The sequence below is a fragment of the Tetrahymena thermophila genome (assembly GCF_000189635.1).
Source record: "Tetrahymena thermophila SB210 genomic scaffold scf_8254475, whole genome shotgun sequence".
NCBI lineage: Eukaryota > Ciliophora > Oligohymenophorea > Hymenostomatida > Tetrahymenidae > Tetrahymena > Tetrahymena thermophila.
Window position 1 is genome coordinate 34,333 of NW_002476250.1, and position 21,797 is coordinate 56,129.

The window sequence follows — 21,797 nt, forward strand, 5'->3', positions numbered from 1 at the left end:
AGTTATCTAAAAATGGCAATATAATTTTAACTTTCATTAACTATTTTATTTTATTTTTAAGCTTTATCAATAAGTTTTTTTAATAATAATATCAATAATTTGATTTGAATTTGGACAAAAATAATCAAATTATTATCTCAAGTTTCAATCTATTGTATAGAGTCTACTTTAATTTAAAGCAAAGTATATAATATATATATGTTATGAATTTCTTTTAATGAAACAAAAAAATAGGATTAAATCTTATTATTTTTTAAAGATAGAATGAAAATAAAATAATAAACTTAACAAACGAATCATCAATATTTAATATAATTAATTTCAAATATATTAATCAAAAATTGGCATTCATTTTCGGTAATCTTCGCAAATATTATCCTAATTTTAATATCAAGTTTTAAAAATGATTGAATGACAATTGAGACAACTAAAAGAAAGCTAAATTATACAATTTTCATTAATTTTACTAAAAAGATTTTTATTTATACAATATTTTAAAAATAAAATAAATAAAGTTTTTTTGATTCTCTTTTATTGCCTAAAAACATTTCATTATATTACTAAGTTTCTTAAAATTTGTTAGATAAGCATTAAAGTTTATAAACAATGAGTTTTTCTATAATTTTAATAATCCTAAATGAAATAAAAAATAATGAAAACCCTCATATAAGCCGTCATGATAATTGAGTAAAATTATTTAAAATAAAATAAATAAATGTCACATGCTACAAAGTTTTTCAAATTAAATAAATTATTTCATTATATAAAATATAAAATAAATACATTATTTTTTAAATATTTAAATGAATTAATTATGAGTAAGTAATTTAGAATTTTTTTTGAATTTTCTTCGTTTTGATACACTCACATATAACGAGTAATATACTTAAATTAATTTTTATAAATATAATAATCCCATACAGGTGAATAAGTATATTATTAATTTTTATTTGAATAATTTTAAGTAAGTTAAAAAAAAATAATTTTTTTAAATTAAAAGAAAATGAATGAGTAATTATACACTAATTTTTGTATATATAAAGTATATTATTTTCAAAATGAATTTTTACCTATATTCTCAATACATTTTTTTGTTACCAATCAATCTTGTGGTTTTTGTAATTTTATTAATTTTTTAAGTTCTTAATAAATTCATTAATTAAAATAATAGAGTTTACAATACACAAGAAAAAAGACAGACTATTTCTACTTTTACTTTACCAAAGGAAAAAATAAAAATATTGTTGCATTTAGATTAACCTAATCAGAGGAAATAAAAATGCTAGAAGCAATCAAACTACTTAAAGGTTAATCTTCATTTTCTGTAAAGAGTTAGGTTGTTGGATAATTAGATTCACCAAAAAATTAAACTAATAAGGTAGTAGCTAATAATAAATTTTCAGCAAGAAATATATTTGTAAATGCAAGACTAAAAATAAGAGTGGCTAAGCTGCTTAGTGCTCTAGCTACACGAAGATTCAATAACTTTACACCTTATTTATTTTAAAAAATTAATGATAAAGCATTTTATAACACTCATACAAATAAAGTACAGGAATTAATAAAAATCTAAGTAGAAGATGAATATTAATCAAACCTTCTGCACAAACAACTATTAGCAAACAGAAGAAACTCTAAGTTGAGTAAAGATAAGCATTTTTGCTCTTATCTAATTTAGCGCATATAGTTCATCTTGGAAAATATTCCTATAATTAATCCAAACTCTCTGCCTAAATTGCTTTGGGATTCTCTTTTAAGTTTTGTAATTGTTGTGATGTTGACAGTGGTTCCAGTTAAATTGGCAGTTTAAGATTATTTTCTATCCTACTACTTAGGAACAGAGCTTGTTTTAATACTTATTATAATTCTAACCATTATTGATATTATAATAAATTTAAATACCGCTTTTTTTAGAAATGGAAAAATTGTAGTTAAAAGGTCATAAATTGTAGTGAATTATTTAAATTAAGTAGGAATATATGATTTTTTGATAATGTAAGCTCTTGTATATGAATTAGGATAATCTTACTCAAACAATGCTGTGATAAGTCTATCATAGGACCTGAAAAAGAACTGGTTTTATCAAGCTTAATAAATTCTCCTTTTACTCTTATTTTATGTGAAATCATAAAAGTTAAATAAATTCTTCTACAAAGTAGAAGAGATGCTGAGCTTTAAAAGAAGAACGACGAACTTTCTTTCATTAGTAAAGCTTTTATTCTTTATTTTAAAAGTAGGACACATTTTTGCATGCTTATGGCTTTTTGTGGGGAGAGAAGACAAAGATAATTCTTGGCTGAAAAATTTATCAGATGATTGGAAAGAATAATATATAAAATCTTTCTATTTTATTGCAGTTACAATGACTACTATCGGATACGGAGACATTGTTCCAACTAATTTGACTGAAACTATCATAAGCATATTCAGTATGATCATTGCAGCTGGTGTTTTTGGCTATACTATAAATAGCATAGGTACTATATTTTTATAATTAAAAAAAGAAGATGAGCAAATCCAAGAAAATCTTTTTACTATTAACCGTTACATGAGCGAAAAAAATATTACTAGAGAATTGTAGCAATCTATTCGTGAATATTTAGAATATTATTGGAGTTAATGGAAAGATGACAACTCCTAAGAGGAGTAAAAAATAATTTAATAACTTTCAGAAGAGATGAAAATGTCTTTATTAATGCAGGCAAATAAAATCATATTAAATGATTGCTAATTCTTACAGAAAAATTTTACTTAGGAAGCTCTATAAAATTGTGTCAAATTAATCAAAGAAAAAAAACTCACACCAAACGAGTTTTTAATAAATTCAATGGAAGATAACAGTAAGAATGGTATTTTATTTTTTGTAGAGAGAGGAGAAATAGATATTTATTAGGAGTTCTCACTCACCTAAATTTCAACATTAAATTAAAGTGATTAACCATTTACGAATCCATTATAGAATATTTCAAACTATTTAAATATAAGTTAAAATTTACAAGGTTAAATGTCACAGCAATAACAACAAGTAAAAATGCAAAATGAATAAAGTAACTTAATAATTAATGAGACATCACACTCAGAAAGTAACAAGGCAAAGATGCATGTTTGCACTATAAAAAAAGGATAATACTTTGGAGAGAATTCATTTTTTACTAATTTTAATAACAGGTTTATAGCTAAATCTAGAGGGTTTTCAAAAGTTCTCTATATCGAGAGAGATTAATTTATAGAGTATCTTAAAGCTAACCATTTTAATGATGACTATGAAAAATTTTGCCATCTAAGAGATAGCATAATTTAAAATGACTTATAAAACTTACATTAAAAATGTAGTATATGTAAGAATTTAGAACATAATCCTTTGCAGTGTTCTTATGTTCATCACCAACCTTTAAAACTAATTGTACTAAAAAGATACAACTGCAGCAAGGATATAAAAATTAGAGAGAAATATAATAGAAGGAAAGTTAAACAAAAAAACTGTTTGTCACATCTTGATGAAATTTATGAATAATTTGAAAAATTTATTCAAAAAAATGAAAATTATATTGAAGAAAACATAAAATTAGTAGATTATACAATCTCAGATTTATCAGACGATTTTGATGAAAGTGAACAAAGCAGTAGCAATTAAGAAAGCTAATCAACAATTCAATAAGAATAAAATAACTTAAGTAATTAGTTAAGCTAATTTTAGTAATTATAAAATGAGAATAATAAAGTTGAAGAAGATTTACATTCTTTCTAAGAGGTAGAAGCAGATGACAACACTAGCCTGTTTAAGCATACTACATAAACCAAAAAATTAAAGTAATAAGAGAATAAATTTAGATGTAACTAGGCGTTACCAAACAAATTTAAATAATCTTAGAGAGCTAATTATTTAAGATCGAGAACAGATTTAAGAGCATTAACTATGAAGGTAGTAGAAAACTAATCAGATAGTTCTCATAGTTCAGAGAAAGAAAGCTAAAAGTAAGTTGAATAAAAATCGCATGAGAACATTATAAGTTAAAAAAAAATAGAGCTTAAGATAAGCAGTAATGGAATTTCTAAAATAGTAAATTAAAATAGTGGAAAAAATATAATTCCTAGCATATCTTCTTTTAAAAGGATTATGTTTTAAGATGAATAACCTAAAAGTTATGTAAAGTAACTTTCTCAAAAAAACATTGACAAGCAACCTCAGCAAAGTGCAAACACCTAGCACTAACGTTAATCCCTCAATCCATTTAATAGAATGAAATCGATAAAAGCTGGCATAATTTAAAGAACTGCTTAGAGACAAAGCAACTTTTTAGAATCTTTGCATTTCTAAAATTAAATTCAGTACGAAACAAATAACGAGAATAAAAAGAGCAGTAATTTACTAGAGAAAAAGTAGAAAGAAGAAAATATTTCATTAAAGAAATAAAGGAGAGTATAAATATTTACCACTTAAGATTATGCTGCATAAGATTATACAAATTTTCATTTATTTTAATCTGATTTTGCTTTTGTTTCTTCATTCGAAGTAATGAAGAACTACAAATTCTATTACCCGAAATTCAACTCTGATAAAATAATCAGTAAATTAAGGAGAAAGAGAATTTAAGGTAATAATATTCTTAAATTGACACTTCAAGCTAAATCAAAAATAAACCAAGTAAGAAGGGAGAGTATATTCTAAATATTTTAAACTTAATTAAATGTCATAAAAAACAAAAGACTCTCAGATAAGTTTAGAACTTAGGAGCCCTCATCTATTTAATTAAATGAAAAAAATAATCAATAAATCTAATAATATGAATAAAGTGCCAAAGTATAATAAATTTAAGAAGAACCAAAGGATACGTTTACTGATCATATAACAGAGAAGAAATTAATTGATAAAGCTGAACCATTAAAAGTTGAACAAAAATCTAATAATAGTAGCAGCAAAAATTTCTTTAAAAATATTAAATTAAATTTATCTAAGAAACCTTTGTCTCCTCAATAAACGATGCTGATAAACATAAAAAAGAACTCGATTTCAGATGAGAATAACCTGAATTTAGATGATGAAGATTTTAATTTTGATAAAAGTCTAACTGGAAGTGGGTATAATAGATTAAAATTAAGTAGGACTCCCTCCAATTTCACTAAATTAAATTTCATAAAAAATGACAGCTAATAAATAGATGATAATTAAACTGACATCTATCAGTCAAATTTGTGATCATTTTTATTATTTAATTAAAATAATTGTTAATATTATACAATGTAAATATATAAATTTTGAAATTAAATTTATTTTTCTTATTTAAACTCAGTTATAGAAATAATATTTTATCAGTAAAAAATTGAGATTTCTTTAAAAAAAAAAAATTGCAAAAATCTTTTTTAATTAATTTATTTTGAGTAATATTTATTATAAAAATTGATTTTTAATTTCTAAAGTTTTAATGAGTTATTAGTGCTAAATAGGTGAATAAGGTAGTTGTAGGTTTAAAATTAATGACATATAGTCACAGTATGTTTGTTTATCTCCTCTTTGTCTCTAAAGATTAAAAATAATGTGCGATTAATGCAGCTCTTCCTAGCTACATTAAAATCATATAGTAGTAAAAATTGAATCTATTTTTTAGCAAAGGTAGTTAATGATTAACAATGAAATAAAGTATTATGCTCTAAATATATTTTAACTATTAGACTTGAAGTAGCGATAAAGCGATAAATTGTAAAGCTTTATTGATACCATTTAAGATTATAAAAAAGAAATGATTGAATCAATCGATAAATAAATAAATATTCAAACATAACTGGTATAGGAAATGTATAGATTGGAATCTATTACGAGTAACTACTATAATGAATAACTCTAGCTCTCTGTAAAATTAGTAGAAATTTAAATTTAAAAATTGCTGAGCCAAACGCAAATAAGTCCTAAATTTTAAATCACTAACCTAATTTAATTAGCATAAAATGATTTTCAATAATTTTCTTCAAGATTAAACAAGAAAGACGAGCTAGAGGAAATACATGCTTGCATTACAAAAAATTTCAAGCATAAGGATTTTGAAACAAAGTAAAATGAAGATTTATTAGATAGATTAAAGTTAATAACAAACTTTGATTAATATGAATATTTGTAAAATGATATATAAGAAAATAAGAGTGCAATAAGTATGAGATATTCACCCTAGTATAAATAATTATAGAGTTAATTATCTAGTTTTTCTGATAGCTTAATTCCTTATATAAAATATGCTAATGATACTGCCCTATTTGATCAGCTTTTACCCTCTAAGATGTTTTATGAAAATAATTTCAGAGTAATAATGAATAAATACTTCTCTTCTGGAGAATCGCTTGTGAATTTATAATTTAGATAGACTGATGAAAGATTCTTTAAAAAACCTCCCTTTTTATAAGAATTTTAATTCAAAAATCTACTGAGTTTAAGTGTCAATGTAGACTCACTGGATTTCAAAAATTTGATTATTTTTGTTCAAAATCATCCATAGCTTTAGAGTTTAGATATCCTTTTAAATGTAGATTAGTAATTAATTGCAACAAGTAATCTGCGTTCGCTATTCTCAAGCCAAATTTTACCAAATATATAAAAGTTGAAGATTGACATTGCAAGATTGAATTTCTCTAACTCAGTTCAAATAAATGATATATATGGCTTTTTCCAACCAATCTAGCTCTTTTTAAATTAAAAAAGAAACTCTATTTAAAACTTTGAGATTGATGGGCTAATAGAATTTAACAACAGTATTGAAGAGTTTTAATCTCTTTTTTTCAATTAGCAAAACCAAATCATGTCACACTTAAGGAAACTAACATTCTTAGTAGCAGATATTGACTTCTAATACAATTAGTAAAAAATCATGCTTAAAGACTTGCACTAGAATATATTCTCTTAAATGCCTATCCTCTAACAAATTAAACTATATAAATCAACTGAATATCTGGATATACAAAGATTTTTTTAAATGTTAAACTAGTAGTTAAAGATTAAGACTTATCTCATAAAGCTATTAATGCTTATAAAAAGTCGTCTTAAATTTTTCCGCAAAGAAATAATATACTCAATTATTGAAGATTATATAAGAACGATTTCAAACATGATCAAAATAAATACTTTTTGAATATAAATTTTCTACTTAGACTTTTTAACATAGCATTGAAAAAACAAAAATAAATACTGATTTTAACAAAAAGAAAAAAATAATAACATTTTAATCATTATTCAAATTCTAAATTTTTAAGCTTTCCTTTCTTTTCTACAGCTTTATCGTAGTCATCTACAAACTTATCAAATGCTGCTTAATCGACTGCATATAACTTAGAAAAAGCAAAGATCCATTCATCTATATTAACCTATTTGTATTATATTTATTTTTGTTTATGCTATTTTTATGTAAATTAATAAATAAATATTTTATTTACTGTTTCTTTATTGCAAACTGCACATGCTTTTATAAAGTCTTTGGCATCTTTTTCAATTCCACCATCATTAATTTACTCATCAATATATTTATTAAACCTTTTGGACTTGCTTAAATCTATTTACTTCTATCCATCAGAATCAACGTCATAAAATATTTCCAAAATTTTAGCTTTTTATGCTGGAGGTAAAATATTAAATGCCTTTTCCTCGCATACTATATTATTCAAGAGCATCTTAGCTTCCATGTTTCCTTCACCAGGCTTTTGTCCAGATTTATTTTTAATTTCTACTGAAGCTCCATTTGTAACTAAAAAAAATATGCATTCTTTATCCCCCTTCTCACATGCTAAGTGGAGAGCAGTTTTTCCATCGTTATTTAAGACATCCAAAGGAATAGAATTACTTACTAAAAATCTTAAAACCTCAACTTTTCCATTCATAGCTCCATAATGTAACCCATTATTTCCTTTATAAATTATTTTATAATACAAAATAATCATTATCTATTTCAGCAAAATTTAGGCAATATCGCATTAAAAATAAATATTTTAATTAATTCTAAATATATTTTATGCAACAAAAATGGAAGATAATTACCATCTTAATCTTAATAATCTACACTTGCACCATTAGAGATTGACTTTTTAGCTTCATCTACACTGCCTAATTCATATTAATAAAACAATTTATCTCATGAAAATGAATGTATCTATAGTAGTTATATTATCTCAGAAATGGTTTAATAGTAAATATATACCATTTTAGCAGGCAGAAATAAGATTTTCATTATGGAATGAATTCATAACTATGCTTTAAAATTTAAGGTTCCTTAATTTGAATACTACTGCTACTGATAAGAAACGTTTATGTTTGCCTACTTGCTTATATCTTTATTTAAATAAATTAAGATTTTTATTTAATTATTTATTATTTTATATAATTAAAATATAATTTACGACGATGTATCTAAAAATCAACCAATCCAAATCATCTATCAGTATTATCAATATTTTATACAGAAAAATCAAACAATATTAATTTATATGAATATTTCACCATAAAAACTTACTTATTTTTGAAGTCAAAAAAAGTTGCAAAAAAAAAAACTGATAAACTCTTGGCTTATTTTTTTATAGTTAAATTAAATTTTAATATTTTTTTGAATTAGTTTAATTTATTTTAATAATCTAAAATTACAAGAATAAAATAATACATTTTATTTAATACATTAATCATTTTTTTATTTAAAAAATGTATTAGCATTCTCTAAAAATGAAAATAGAGATGATTTTATTTTTTTAAAAACTGAGCAAGATCAAACTTAAATGACGTTTACACAGCAATCACTAGAGCAAGTAAAAATTTTTGTCTTCTTCCAAACTAATCCCTCAATTCCTCCCATGTGAATTTTTTCTGAATATTTAAATTACTTTTCAAGTAAGTCGTAAATAAAGAAATATCCATTTTAAGAGCCTATAGCCACTCTTGTTCCACCCTTATTATTTTAAATTATACATATTAATAGGATATTATTTATAGATTATAAACTTAATTTACATCTTCCAAAGCTAGATATGTCAAAGTATGCCATTCTCTTACGAAAGAAGTACTGAATTCATGGATAAGTTCAAAATTATTTAATGGGTTGTATACTCTAATTGTTTAATCATCAGAACAAGAAATAAATACTTCTCCCAAAGCTTCATTCATTTTCTAATAATTTTAAATAGTATATTTATTTATTTTACAACTTTTATTAAATTAAATGAGTTATTATTATTTTTTTTACTTTCCAGTCAACTGAGGTAACTGCAAGTGTATGTCCTTTTAATTCATGAGTTTGCAAAGGTTGTTTGTGTTTAAGATCAAATATATGAACTGTTTGATCTTCACTGCAAGTAGCAATTTAGTTTGAATTGTTACAATTCCATATACAAGACCATATTTCTGCAAAAATATCTAATGATCCAAATCTATCTGAAGAATCTTATGGCATATGACCATAGAATACAGTTTTTGTAATCATGTTTTATCCAAAGTTATCTTGGAAAATAGCAAATTGACCTTCAGTAGTTGCTGCAAGTAAATACTAATTTTCATTATCTTCTGTTAAAAAATAATTAGATATAAAACTAACAAATTAATAAAATAAAGAATACGCTTAAAACGCAGGCTGGTAATTGAACCTTTAAGATTTGCAATAAGTTATGGCTAAGTTGTATAATCTTAAAAATACCATCTATAGATGGAGCCTTCCATAGTACCTATTGCAATAGACATTCCACTATCATCCCAATCAAGAGATCTTATTCCACTTAGCACACTTGTCTAGAATAGAGCATCATTATCAACACAGATATAGGCAGGATAAATATAAACATTACCTAAAAAATCTCCAACTGCTACCATTTACTCTGTTGGATTTGTTGCCAACCCACAGCAAGTTATATTCATTCCTGAAATTGTGCGACAATCTTTTAAATTCTGTAAATTTTATTAAATAAAGCCACCTTCATTTGAAGCAAACAAAAAATTGTTAAATAATTTAATATAGTAATTTTCTGGATGAGCAGCGCGAGATTTAAGTACCTGCACTGAATATCCATCAAATTAACCTTCCTTATTGCCAATTAGTTCATTAGGTAACTCTTTCTCTTGCAATCTATTGCAATCGATATAGAGTAAATAATTGCTTGCAGGTGATAAAAGTAGAGTGCTTTTATCTGTATATGTCAAAGTCATAATACTACCTTTACCTCCTCCTATGTTGGTGAAGGTTAGGATCTTAAGTGACTGTAAATCTATGATGATTAAATGTCTGTCTTAATATAAATATGATCCTGTTGAATTTCCATTACTAGTTCCAGAAATTAAATCACAAACATAAGGGCAACTTTGTTAAAGAGTCTGTTGCTTTGTATTTAAATCAAACTAAATCAAATCATAAAATCTACGATGATGTTTTGAAACATGTTTTTTCCCTTTTTTTTGCTTTTTAGCTTGATCTTATCCTTCGTCTTGCATTTTCTACTAATTTTCATTTTATTCTTTATTTGGCTCATTTAGAACAAGCTTTTCTAAAAATGTAACCAACAGCCCATTTTCAGTGAGAGTACCAAAGCGATAGCGTCCGACTATTTCAAGATGAATAAATTTCTCAGTATCTTAAGTAGGGCTATTCATCAATTCTTCAAAAAGGTAAACTAAGGTTATACCTTTCTAATCTTTATACTCTTCACAAGAAATACTTAAATATTAGTTGTTGACACTAGCGTGACGGACTATTCTACCTTTTGTTTGGAACTTTCTGAGGACATTTAATCCTTTTCTGTCAAGAATACTAACTTAGCCACTATAAGAGATACTTATGATGTACATTCCGCATTCAAGTAAAACAAAAATAGAGTCATTATTTGTTTGCACTAACCCAATTCTTCTACCTCTTTTTATATCCCATTTTGCCATGCATACACCTGCTGGAATTAAGGCTTCATCCTCACTTAGCAAGATAATATTATCATATCTAACTCCACCAAACCCAAATGTGTGAATGTTAACAGGAATACTTTCAGGGTGGGGCTAGTATTTCCCACTTGACATGTTATTTTCTATATCCATATTTCAATAATAAATAAATTTCAAAAATATACTTTTTAATTTTTTTTAATTCTTAATAAAATTTTATTTTTACTGATAATTTTTTTAAAGAAGATTTTTTGTTAAAAATCATTAGATTGTTTATCAGATCCCACTATTTCTGACTATATGCTTATTATTTATACGTCTATATCATAAAATATCTTTTCAGATTTATATAGTTCTGATCTAAATAAAATCAAATATGAAATAAACTTTTTATGAAATTATTCATCTGGTAGATTTTTTAAATTTTTTAAATACATTTTTGTTAAAAATATCCTTACAAAAATAAATAATTTTAAAATAAAAACTATGTTTAAATGTAAATATGTAAATAAAATAAAAGTATGATTTGAGAATTCAAGCCGAGAGGTAAATGAATTTTAAAGAAATATGTACAACATACAGATGGATGGATATATTTATAATTTGTTTAATAAAATCAAAATGAAGAATAGAAATCAAATAAAAATATTTCTTGATTTTTTTAATTGAATACAAAAAAAATCAAATCTAGCGGTAGTTACAAGTTTTATCGTTTTATAGAGAAGAATCGGTCATTTTATCCACATCATCAGAGCAGTTTTAATCAATAAACTTTTCTTTGAATATCTCTGCTTGCAGTGTATATTAAATATTTTCATGAGGAAACTACTGATTAAGCTCTGGAAATGTATATAATTGTGGACTTTAAGATTACTGTTCTCTTAGTGACAAAATTTATTTTATTGATGAAATGGAAACATCTAAAATCATCACCCTTGCATAAAAGTCCAAAGGGTTATTACGATCTACATAGAAATCACTCATTTTGAATGTTTCAATAGAGACATCAGCATAAAAGCATATATCGTCAAAAGTAATGAGCCTCAATTACTTATCTAATTTTTTCCTATTCTACTTTTTAGGAGGAGTTCCTGTTCTAAATCTTTATATTGTGTCTAACCATTCATCTAAAAATGTCTTTCCCAAAAATATTTCACTTTCAAAATCAAAAATTTCATAATAGCCATTCTTAGAGTAAATGTATTATAATTCTTCAAGAGATTTACCTAGAAGAAAACCTAATGACTCGCTGAATATAGCTCTATGAAATATATAATCAAATGTAGCAAAATCAGGGCCAGAATGCACTGCAAAATAAATAGCTCCTTCTTAGGTTAGCTAAGTATAAATACCTTGCATATATTAATCGAATAAATCTCTTAAGTAGAAGTATTATCTTTACATCATTGGCTAAGTTACTAGTTATGTGAAGTACTGAGTTAAGTAATCACCAATCCACTAGTTTTGATTACTAACTCTCTCTATATTTTCCATTAGAGAGTGAATAGATTAGTCAGGGTAAGACTTATATCTTTATATTTGAAGTCCTATTGTTTTATCACTTGAAGAAGGCAGAATTTGTTATTCTAATTTTAACATCAAAGTTTTTGAGTTTTTATACACAATTGAAATAGGCCAAATTTTGCAATAATTCCATAAAGAGTATCTATCTTCAAAAAAATCTGAATTCTTTTTCTAAAAATCAATTAAAATGTCTCCGTGCATATAAAATAGTTCACTACTTTTAATGAGCTTGGGGTTTGGTATATTCATGTATGAGTAAGCTACTTCCTTTTTCTTCTTTTTCTTCTTCTTTTTTTAGATGATTTATTTAACATCTGAATTGTCGTTTCTAAAACTTGGCGATACTTAAATTGCATCTTACTGATTTTATGTAAAATAATTTTGAATATCATCTTCTATCTAAATTATTTAATTCTATGCAGGATAAATCTAATTATTAAAATCGTTCTAGTTATTGCTAACTTAGATTGTTTAATAGGCTCTCATTGTTGATATTTTATAAATAAATTCTTTTTGCTAATATTAATTTAATTAATTAATTAGATGGAAATTAATTTTATGTTTAATTAATTTCTAAGTATTTCTAAATTATTGAATGTCTTGTTATTTTATTTGGGTTACTACCACCATTGAAATGCCTTAACTTTATTAAGCACCAAATAAAATCTGTTCTTATTTATGAATCACTTTTCTCTTTATTTGAGTTTATCATGTAATCTATAAATTTAACTAAAGTAATTGAATTTTTTTTAATTTATGTTTTTTCATTTTTTAAGGCATAAAATTTTTTTAATTTGAAATAATTGGCATTAAAAAAAGCCTATTTATTCTTATTTTTACATTTTTTTTTAGCAAATAATGAAAGAGCAATTTATACATGTTTTTTGTGTTTTGAGTTTTGAAAATGGTATAATTTATGGTAAAATTAATCAAGAAAACTCCTTCTTTTAAACAACGATTATTTTTAATTGTTAATATTTTCAATCGAATTAAAACATTTTTCATCATAAATAGTCATAAGATTATTTTCATATTTTTTATAATTTCTAACCTTAGAATTTTTTTGATTACTTCTTTACTTTTATTATATTTTTTTGAATAATTTAGTTTCTTTAAATTACAAATATCTTATCTCTGAGCTAAAAAAGAATTTATTGCTTTATTTTTACTAATTTTCAAATCAATTTTAATTAAAAAATTTGCGGTTCATGAAGCTTGATCTTATTTATTTTGAATATTTATTACTAAATTTTAATTAAATTAGGAGTTAAAATAATAATATAGTTTTGAATTTGAAATTAGTTGAAAATGAATACCGTATTTACTTCAGATCTTACTATTAATCAAGAAATGGTCACATAATATTTCTCAACTTAGCTCATATTAAAAGAGAGGATAAACTATTTATAAAGTTATGGAGATAAGATTCTTTCTATAAAAATTGGATAGCAATTTTATATTTATACAAATATTGATAATTTATAAAATTCGCTTAAAAAAACAATAAATGCAAATGAGCTTTTAATCTAAATGTTTAAAAGTAATGAAGGCTGTATTTTGTTGTAGGAGGTTTGCTAAGCTTCAAAAAATTTAAAAATTATTGAAATCTAAGAACTGAATTTTTTAAGCAATGATCTAGTAGATTTGCTTAAAAATTAAGATTAATTACAATCACTCGATTTATAATTTGCAGTTCATAGCCAAGAAATGAAAAAATAGGTGTAAGACTTTAAATATCTCTGCGATAGCTTGCCTGATTTTAAAAATTTGTAAACTCTTAAAATCACAATTTAAAATGTAGATGCCTCTAGCTTTTTCGATTCATTTAAAAAGATATCGCAATTAAAAGAATTGCAATTGATCTTTGAAGAACAAAAAATAGTTTAAAAAAGATTTAAATAATTGCAAGATAATATTGTTTCTTAAAATCAATTAAAATCTCTCATGCTATCTTTTATAGGATGCACAATACCTGAAGAGTCTGCTTATGGATTTTTTACAGCAATTAAGAAAGCTGGTTTTAATTTACTGCAATTTGGCTTTGCTGCTTCTTTTAAAGCTGATGAAAAATTATTTTCTTTAATCTAGTAATTTATTTCTTCACAAAAGGAATTAAATATACTTGAGATTTCAGGATTTTTATTTAAAGATAAATTGCTTGAATCTTTTAGTAAGCTATTAACAACTCGTAAAACTTTATAGAACCTCACAGTAGACTATTATGGTAACAACTTAAGGAATATCTCATTAAGTTAATTGGCAACATCTCTTTCAAAGTTAAAAGAAATTAGGAATCTTAAAATCTTATTTGATGAAAGTACATTTTCAGGTGAGTCAACCATAGAATTTGGAGAAGCCTTAAAAAGTTTGCCAGAGCTTAAAGATTTGAGATTAGAATTTCCAGGCAGGCTAAGAGAGGACTCTGTTTATGATTTTTCGAATCTGATTGCAAAGTGCTAGTAATTAAGTTATCTTTATATTTATTTTTCTAGATATGGACAAACCAACTTTGTTGAAATTGTTTCAGAAATTGCAGGATAGACCATTTTCAACAATAAAAAATTGAAAATAAGGTCAACACAATGCAGTAATGTCACATTTTCTTCGGGATTTTACAATTATTACTTGGTTCAGCTAGTGATTGGTTATCATTTCCATAATATTGAGTATTTGTAAATAAAATAAATACCCTGCCACAAATCAGATTTAGACTTTTAGTAAAAAGTAAAAAATTAGTTATAATTATTGATAGAAAAATGCAATTCCTTAAAAGCAATTATTTATTCAACTAGTTCATACTAGTGTATTGATGAAAAAATATATAATTTGATATAAAACAATATTAAAACTTTAGAAATTGTTGAGCTTTATCATCATATTGATGATAAACTATTTAAAATATTGACAAATTAGCCAAATTTATTGGTATTAAAATTTGTGCCTCTCTTCTATCTATCAGTCAACTTAGATCTCTATTTTAAGGCATTTCCAAAGTTGTTATCTATTTCTACCAACACTGTTTAATTAGAAATAGATTTTAATTAAGCTCTCTCTTATTTTTAAAGTGATGCTTTGTTAGAAAATATTAGTGACACATCAGCAAAAAAAAATGATTTAAATGCTTTAGTGTATGAATATACAATATTTAGAAAGAGGACATAATTATCAATAAATACATACATAAAATATATTAAATAGCATTTAATTTATAAATAAGATTTGTCTCATTTTGATTTATGGTGTGATCTTTGAATTTTAAATAAATTTTACATTAAAATTAATATGTTTTCTCAATTTTTATTTTTTTATTGCATATGTAAAACAAACAACTAAAATAATAATATTAATATCATTTCAATATCAAAAATATTTCGTTTATGTTTTCATAGAACATTTATTTATTAAAAATATATTTTTTATGAATGAACTCTCAAAATCTTTTCAAAATGAAAAATTAGAAATATACTTCAATAGTTCTTTTTATTCTTTTGGTATATTTTAAAAATTTTTATTAGAATAAAAACATTTTAGAATAGTTGTACGTATTTTAAAATAATACTTTTGTTTATAAATATCATTAAACATGCTTATTTTTTTGAAAAATGTTTTATTTTAATTATATTAAAAGAATAAACATTATTTAAATGAAATATACAAAAGATGGCTTTTATTATGATTTTACTATTCTAAATATTAAAAAACAAAAAAATATTATATTCAAAAGTTTAAAATATATTTATAAAATAGTAGTCACTCGGAGTACTTAGTTTATAATTTTGAGACTTCATCCTTCTCTTGTTTTCCATCTCTAAATAAAAAATTTTTTAATAAATTGCTTTGAGTTAGAAGATATATTTTACTATCAGAAAAATAAGTATTTTTAATTTGCTAAAATAATAATAAAATGAAAATTCAGAAATATTTTTATTAGAGTTGAAAGTATAGGCAGATTGCAAAAATTTAGGAAATTTTTACCTATGTTTGGTAAAATAGCAAACCAAGTTAGCAAAAATAAAATTCATTATAAAAACATCTTTGATTTTGTAAAGGTTAAAAAATTGAAGAATAAATTAAATACTTAACAAAATGTTGGCCAGTATGATTTTGAAGAAAATAGATTATTATCAACGAATGTAAACAAGATTTTAAAAATTGATTGGCTTTTCTTTAAATTTTTTGGTAGTATTTTTATTATTGATACTCTTGTAAAAAGAAATAAAAATCTAATTAAATTGAAAAAACTGAATTTAGTAATGCATGAACAGAGAGAATTTTATTTGTTAGATTATTTAAATGATTTAATGAGTTTAGAACAATATTTAAAAATATATTTGGAAAATCTTTGATAAATAAATAATACATATTTATTTATTTATAATTTTTCGCTTTCTATTTTATTTATTTTACTTCTTTTTTCAAATTAATAATTCCAATACAATTTTCAATTCATTCCAAAATATTTTTTTTCTAAGAAAGATTATAAAGTAGAGATGATTTCGTATGAATCATTTCAAGAAATATTAATTGACAGTAATAGATTAAAGACTTTGGAATTAAGAAGTAACTTGGTATTATCGCTGATCAAAATTAATTTTTTATTGATCAGCGCTATTACTCTAAATCAAACTAACAGATTAATTTAAGTTGTTAATAATATATCTGATATAAATAAGTAAACCTTTTTTAAACAATTCTACCTTCATCGATATTATTTAGGTGATTTGATGAGGATTGGAAATGAAAATTTAGATCTTGTGATACAATTTATTGATATGATAGCACAAAGATGTTGAAAATAATTTAAATTAATGAAAAATACAATTAACAAGTATTAATAAAATAAATATAGATAAATTTTTAATATGAGCTTTTAATTAATATTTAGTTTTTCTTATTTATTTTGTTTTCTAAAATTAATAATCAACTTCTAAGAAAAATCAATCTTGCTAATTAATTAATTATTTTTGAGAAAGACATTTGCATATCAAACAAAGCATTCTTTGATAATTAATATTACGAAAAAAATTAGGATTTGATCTTTTCTTTTCAAAACTCACCAATTAAAGCAAGCTAAATATATCAAAATGCTAAATCATAATTTATCAGAAACAAATTATGATTTATCTTTATAATCTTAATAACTAAGATACCAAATTTAATTACTACCAACTAATACTTTTCTAATTTTATATTTTAAGTTCATACTCATAATAATTTATAAAGTTTTACGATGAGCGTTGACTAAAATATCTCTTTTTAAAGAACCAATTTATTTTGATCTCCAGATTTCTTTAATTATTAATTATGATGGCCTAATATTTTTAGTGATATATTATTTTTAAATTGCATACAAATGATGATAATTTTACCAATCAATAATAAATTATTTAGTACATACCAACTCAATAAATGATTATGAAAATTGCATAAAAATCCATGCCTTTTTGCAAAGGTTTTCTTTTTTAATAATTTAAGGCCAGTCAAGCTATATTTATCTATCAAATGAAAACTCTCCCACACATATAAATTGAATATTTTAGTGATATTTCATCTGAATCCTCAAACAAATATATACCAGTCGTTTATATATAAAAGAAAGCAAGCTAAATTAATTAATAAATAAATAAAAGCTGAATTTATTGATTATGTTTTTTTTATTATTTTATTTGATATAATTTAAATCGAAAGGTAAATAAAATGATTAATCAAATTTCAATTTTACTTTTTTGTTAGTATAAAAAATAATTTTTTGACAGGCCCTCTTTTAAAAAGTGTTTTAGAAAATAAATGGTTTTTAATTTAGATTAATTTATTTTTAAAAATAATTAATTGAGATTGAAAATTTTCAATCTTGATTATATTTCAACCAGCTCTAATGCTCTAATAGAACTATCGACATTAAGCCAAATATCATATATAGTAACAAATAGTTGGGTCTATTAAAAATCAAGCAGAACAAAATTCACTTCCACTTTTCAAAACGAGGAAATAAAATTTAAGTATTGTTTAGTATGAAGAAGCTTAATAGTTTATTTTTTTTTGCATTAAAACTTTAAAATTTTGTATTTTTGAAAAAAAATTAATATAGAAAGTCGAGTATTTAAAGAAAGATACTAAGTTTTTGACTTATTAATTAGCTTTACTGAAATAATTGGAGTATTTTACAAATAGAAAATTAGATTTTTTCTTTTACTAATTTATTTGATTTCAAAAATAATTACAAGATCATAATTTGCAATACTTCCCGCAAATTTACAAGCGAAATAAGTAAGTCTAAATAAATAGCAGAATAATTGGCAAGTAAGATTTTTTGCTAAACTGAAAAATCTTAAATTCAAGCAAATTGTAAGAATCTAAATATTTATCTCGATTTATTTATTCAACAATAGCAAAAAATTTCTTAAACCTTTTTATTGGAGTTTGAAGAGCGTTCTAATTCAATTTCACTAAAATAGTCTCTAATATTTAAATTTTTGTGAGGGCTTTTTTTAATTTCTTATATTCATTATTTTTCTAGATGGAAATATACTATATCATTGTAATCTCTAGCAAGCATGATTATAATGACTATTTTTGATCATTTTTGATATCAAGTCAGCATAAATAATATTTAATACATAGTACTTAGGATTTAAAATAGAAATTTAAATTTTAAAAGTAATCGCTATAATAATGAAAGCACAAATTTTTGATTATTTTAAAAAATAAGCTACAAATTTTGTTATTGAGTGATTTATTTATTTAATTTGTAGAGGCTCACTGGCTAAATATTGAAAGTGTTTAAATATTATCAAACTAGAAAAGAAAATCAGAAGGAAGGTTTTTGAATGTATTTTGAAAATTAATTAGTGAGAGAATGAGTAAATGCGAAAGATTGTGTAAGAAAGGCATAATAGGGTTAGAGCTTTAATACTTCTTTAACTTACCCTTACAAAACAAAATTAATTAATTGTGAGTCTTAAAACTTAATAATGAGTTTATAAGATGACAAAAAACTCGACTAGTAAGGATTAATAAGCAAGTTTTCTGCTCTATCTTTTTAATTAAAAAATAGAGAAATGTAAGTAAGTATTCTTTCTTTTTGGGGATTATTAAATAAATGAATAAATATCTTCTTTTAAAAGTACCAATTCAGTGTTTAATTATTTTTTATATTAATTAAATCAATCAAAAAAGATAATAAAATCAAATATTTATCTCAAAACAAAAAAATAACAATTTAAATTATTTCTAAATACTTCACACACACTCAGACATATAATTAACTTCAACCAATCCTTTGTTAAAATGAAGATCTCATCCCTTTCTAGTATCAGAAATTTCTAATCTTAAAACAGTATGAGCTCTATGGATACGATAGACTCTCCTATCTAAATTATTGAAAAGAAGCACAGCAACATTAAGAAAGTTTCTTCCCGTCCTTTAATTAACAGTATCATTTCAAAGGAAGACCTCAGATAGGTCATTGCTAATGAAAGCTATTCTTGTAAAAACTCTCTCCGTCGCTTAAACAGCTAAAATTTGAGTGACAACAATAGCTCAGCTGGTGTTGCCATAAAGAGTGAACGTAACATTGCTGTCCCAGTCAGAGTTATTTCTTAATAACATTTATAAAAGCACAGCTACTAAAACTAAGCTGCTCCTTTAGAAGTTTTTCTTGATTCTTCTGCTGATGAAGACAATCACCCTCATGTCATGGCTCCTTAAAATTATCACCTTTCACAATATGCTAATTAACAATCTAACTATTACGTTGTTAATCAAGATAACGAAAGTGAATGCGATAGTGATAGCGATGAACACAATATTTGGGATAATTCTGAAGCTTAAAATATGGGAATCAATATCGAGAATTCCGAGGTTCCTTATGAATTTTGCCAACTCTTCTACATTCGTTCATAATTATATCAAGCTAACAGAATAAGCAAAACAAACATTCTTGATGAGGTTTAGGTCATTTCTAACATGTGCAAAAAGTAAATGAATGTCCTCAAATCAAGTAAACTCATAGATTAATTAGAAATGAATCACCATATCAGTCTTAGAAAGAATTAAATGCAACTCTCTAAGCTTAAACTTCAAAAAGAGTCTTTATCAAAGCCAATTGCTAGCTAAGAAATGTCTTAAAGCTAAAAACAAACCCCCAAAGCTTTCAGAATCTCTCAAAATAATTTATTCCACACCCCAAATAAACCCTCTAAATAATGTTCTATTCCAAACATCCCTGAAGATATGACATCACCAATTTATCACTAAGGACGTCATAATTTGACAAAATCAACAATGAATTTAAAAATGGCCTCCTGTGAAACACTCCCAATGAAAATTTCTTCACCAAACAACAATAGCAATAACATCAGTAAAATTAATACACCCACTACAGTAAGAAAAATTAACTTAAAATTGAACATTTCAAAAAACCAAAGACCTGCTTCAAAATTAGGCCAAGAAAGATATGCTGCTATCAGCAAACATACAATCTACAATTGCTTAAGTAAAGCTTTTAGTCACTCTAAATTCCATCCCTTATAAAATGAAATCAACGTTTGAAAAAAAGAAGCAAATTTTTTTGTATGAAAGCTAGACAAAAAACTAAATAATAATTAACTACCAATTACTAACTAACAAACTAACAATTTTTGAAAGCAACAAGTCTCTAAAATAAAATCTCTACTAATTAAAAAATACTAATTTATTTTTAAAAAAACTCTACTAACCATTTAAAATAAAACAAATTAAATTAACTCTCTCTCACCCACCTACCCATTTATAAATAAATAAACAAAAAAATAATTAAAAAACAATCGCACATACAATATAAAACTCAAGTTTTCAAAAATATATTACAAAAACCCTCTAAAATTATATTAGTTATTTGCAATTAAATTTGTATAAAATACTCTTGATTTATATTAGTTTACAAAAATATTAATCTTCAAAACGATTATTTCAATATTTCACTCAAATCTTTTATTAATTTTATTTTTAATAATGATTAATTAATAAACTAATTATTTAGATTTTTATTTATCAGTATTTATTATAATTTTAACTGATTTACTTGACAAATTTTTTTTTCTTATTTTGTATAAAATATCCTGTAAACCATTTATCATCTTTCAAAACACAATTTGAAAATATATAAAAATCTTTAAATTGGTTCAACATGATATAAAGTAATTCGCTATGTTAGATTTTGTTGATCTCATACTATCTTGCATTGATTTTAAGGTGTAGCAATTTTTATTCTTACAAAGATGAGAAATTCAGAATAAATTATTGCTTAGAGAATTTAAATTTTTAGAATCTTAAATTATAAAGTGGTAAAATACTGTTTGAAAGTTAAGCACTCTCAATTAAATGAATAAATAAATTAATTAAATAATAATAT

The 21,797-nt window shown here is 23.9% G+C and overlaps 8 protein-coding genes across 8 annotated transcripts; 4 read left to right on the top strand and 4 right to left on the bottom strand. All coding sequences in view use genetic code 6, as the record gives it.

Moving 5' to 3' along the window:
• Nucleotides 1–1,007: 1,007 nt before the first annotated feature.
• TTHERM_00419750 (cyclic nucleotide-binding domain protein) lies at nt 1,008–5,197 on the top strand (the record flags this gene model as incomplete). The annotated part of the gene is made up of 2 exons (XM_001033235.2): nt 1,008–1,031; nt 1,172–5,197. 2 exons carry the CDS (start codon nt 1,008–1,010, stop codon nt 5,195–5,197), a joined length of 4,050 nt encoding a protein of 1,349 aa, XP_001033235.2.
• A 595-nt stretch (nt 5,198–5,792) lies between these two features.
• Nucleotides 5,793–7,115, top strand: TTHERM_000419758 (cyclic nucleotide-binding domain protein, putative; the record flags this gene model as incomplete). Its single annotated transcript, XM_012799352.1, has 1 exon — nt 5,793–7,115. One exon carries the CDS (start codon nt 5,793–5,795, stop codon nt 7,113–7,115), a length of 1,323 nt encoding a protein of 440 aa, XP_012654806.1.
• Nucleotides 7,116–7,209: 94 nt separating this feature from the next.
• TTHERM_00419759 (ankyrin repeat protein) lies at nt 7,210–8,220 on the bottom strand (the record flags this gene model as incomplete). The annotated part of the gene is made up of 4 exons (XM_001470648.1): nt 7,210–7,347; nt 7,417–7,883; nt 8,015–8,080; nt 8,175–8,220. The coding sequence occupies 4 exons, from the start codon at nt 8,218–8,220 to the stop codon at nt 7,210–7,212; spliced, it is 717 nt and encodes a 238-aa protein (XP_001470698.1).
• A 512-nt stretch (nt 8,221–8,732) lies between these two features.
• TTHERM_00419760 (WD domain, G-beta repeat protein) lies at nt 8,733–11,035 on the bottom strand (the record flags this gene model as incomplete). The annotated part of the gene is made up of 4 exons (XM_001033236.3): nt 8,733–8,912; nt 8,975–9,130; nt 9,207–9,523; nt 9,577–11,035. The coding sequence occupies 4 exons, from the start codon at nt 11,033–11,035 to the stop codon at nt 8,733–8,735; spliced, it is 2,112 nt and encodes a 703-aa protein (XP_001033236.2).
• Nucleotides 11,036–11,563: 528 nt separating this feature from the next.
• TTHERM_00419770 (hypothetical protein) lies at nt 11,564–13,036 on the bottom strand (the record flags this gene model as incomplete). Its single annotated transcript, XM_001033237.2, has 1 exon — nt 11,564–13,036. The coding sequence occupies one exon, from the start codon at nt 13,034–13,036 to the stop codon at nt 11,564–11,566; it is 1,473 nt and encodes a 490-aa protein (XP_001033237.2).
• Nucleotides 13,037–13,714: 678 nt separating this feature from the next.
• TTHERM_00419780 (hypothetical protein) lies at nt 13,715–15,658 on the top strand (the record flags this gene model as incomplete). Its single annotated transcript, XM_001033238.2, has 1 exon — nt 13,715–15,658. The coding sequence occupies one exon, from the start codon at nt 13,715–13,717 to the stop codon at nt 15,656–15,658; it is 1,944 nt and encodes a 647-aa protein (XP_001033238.2).
• Nucleotides 15,659–17,498: 1,840 nt separating this feature from the next.
• Nucleotides 17,499–17,957, bottom strand: TTHERM_000419789 (hypothetical protein; the record flags this gene model as incomplete). Its single annotated transcript, XM_012799353.1, has 2 exons — nt 17,499–17,718; nt 17,776–17,957. 2 exons carry the CDS (start codon nt 17,955–17,957, stop codon nt 17,499–17,501), a joined length of 402 nt encoding a protein of 133 aa, XP_012654807.1.
• A 1,605-nt stretch (nt 17,958–19,562) lies between these two features.
• On the top strand, nt 19,563–21,357 carry TTHERM_00419790 (hypothetical protein). The gene has a single exon (XM_001033239.2). It carries the CDS (start codon nt 19,694–19,696, stop codon nt 20,954–20,956), a length of 1,263 nt encoding a protein of 420 aa, XP_001033239.2. The 5' UTR covers nt 19,563–19,693; the 3' UTR covers nt 20,957–21,357.
• The last annotated feature ends 440 nt before the right edge of the window (nt 21,358–21,797 follow it).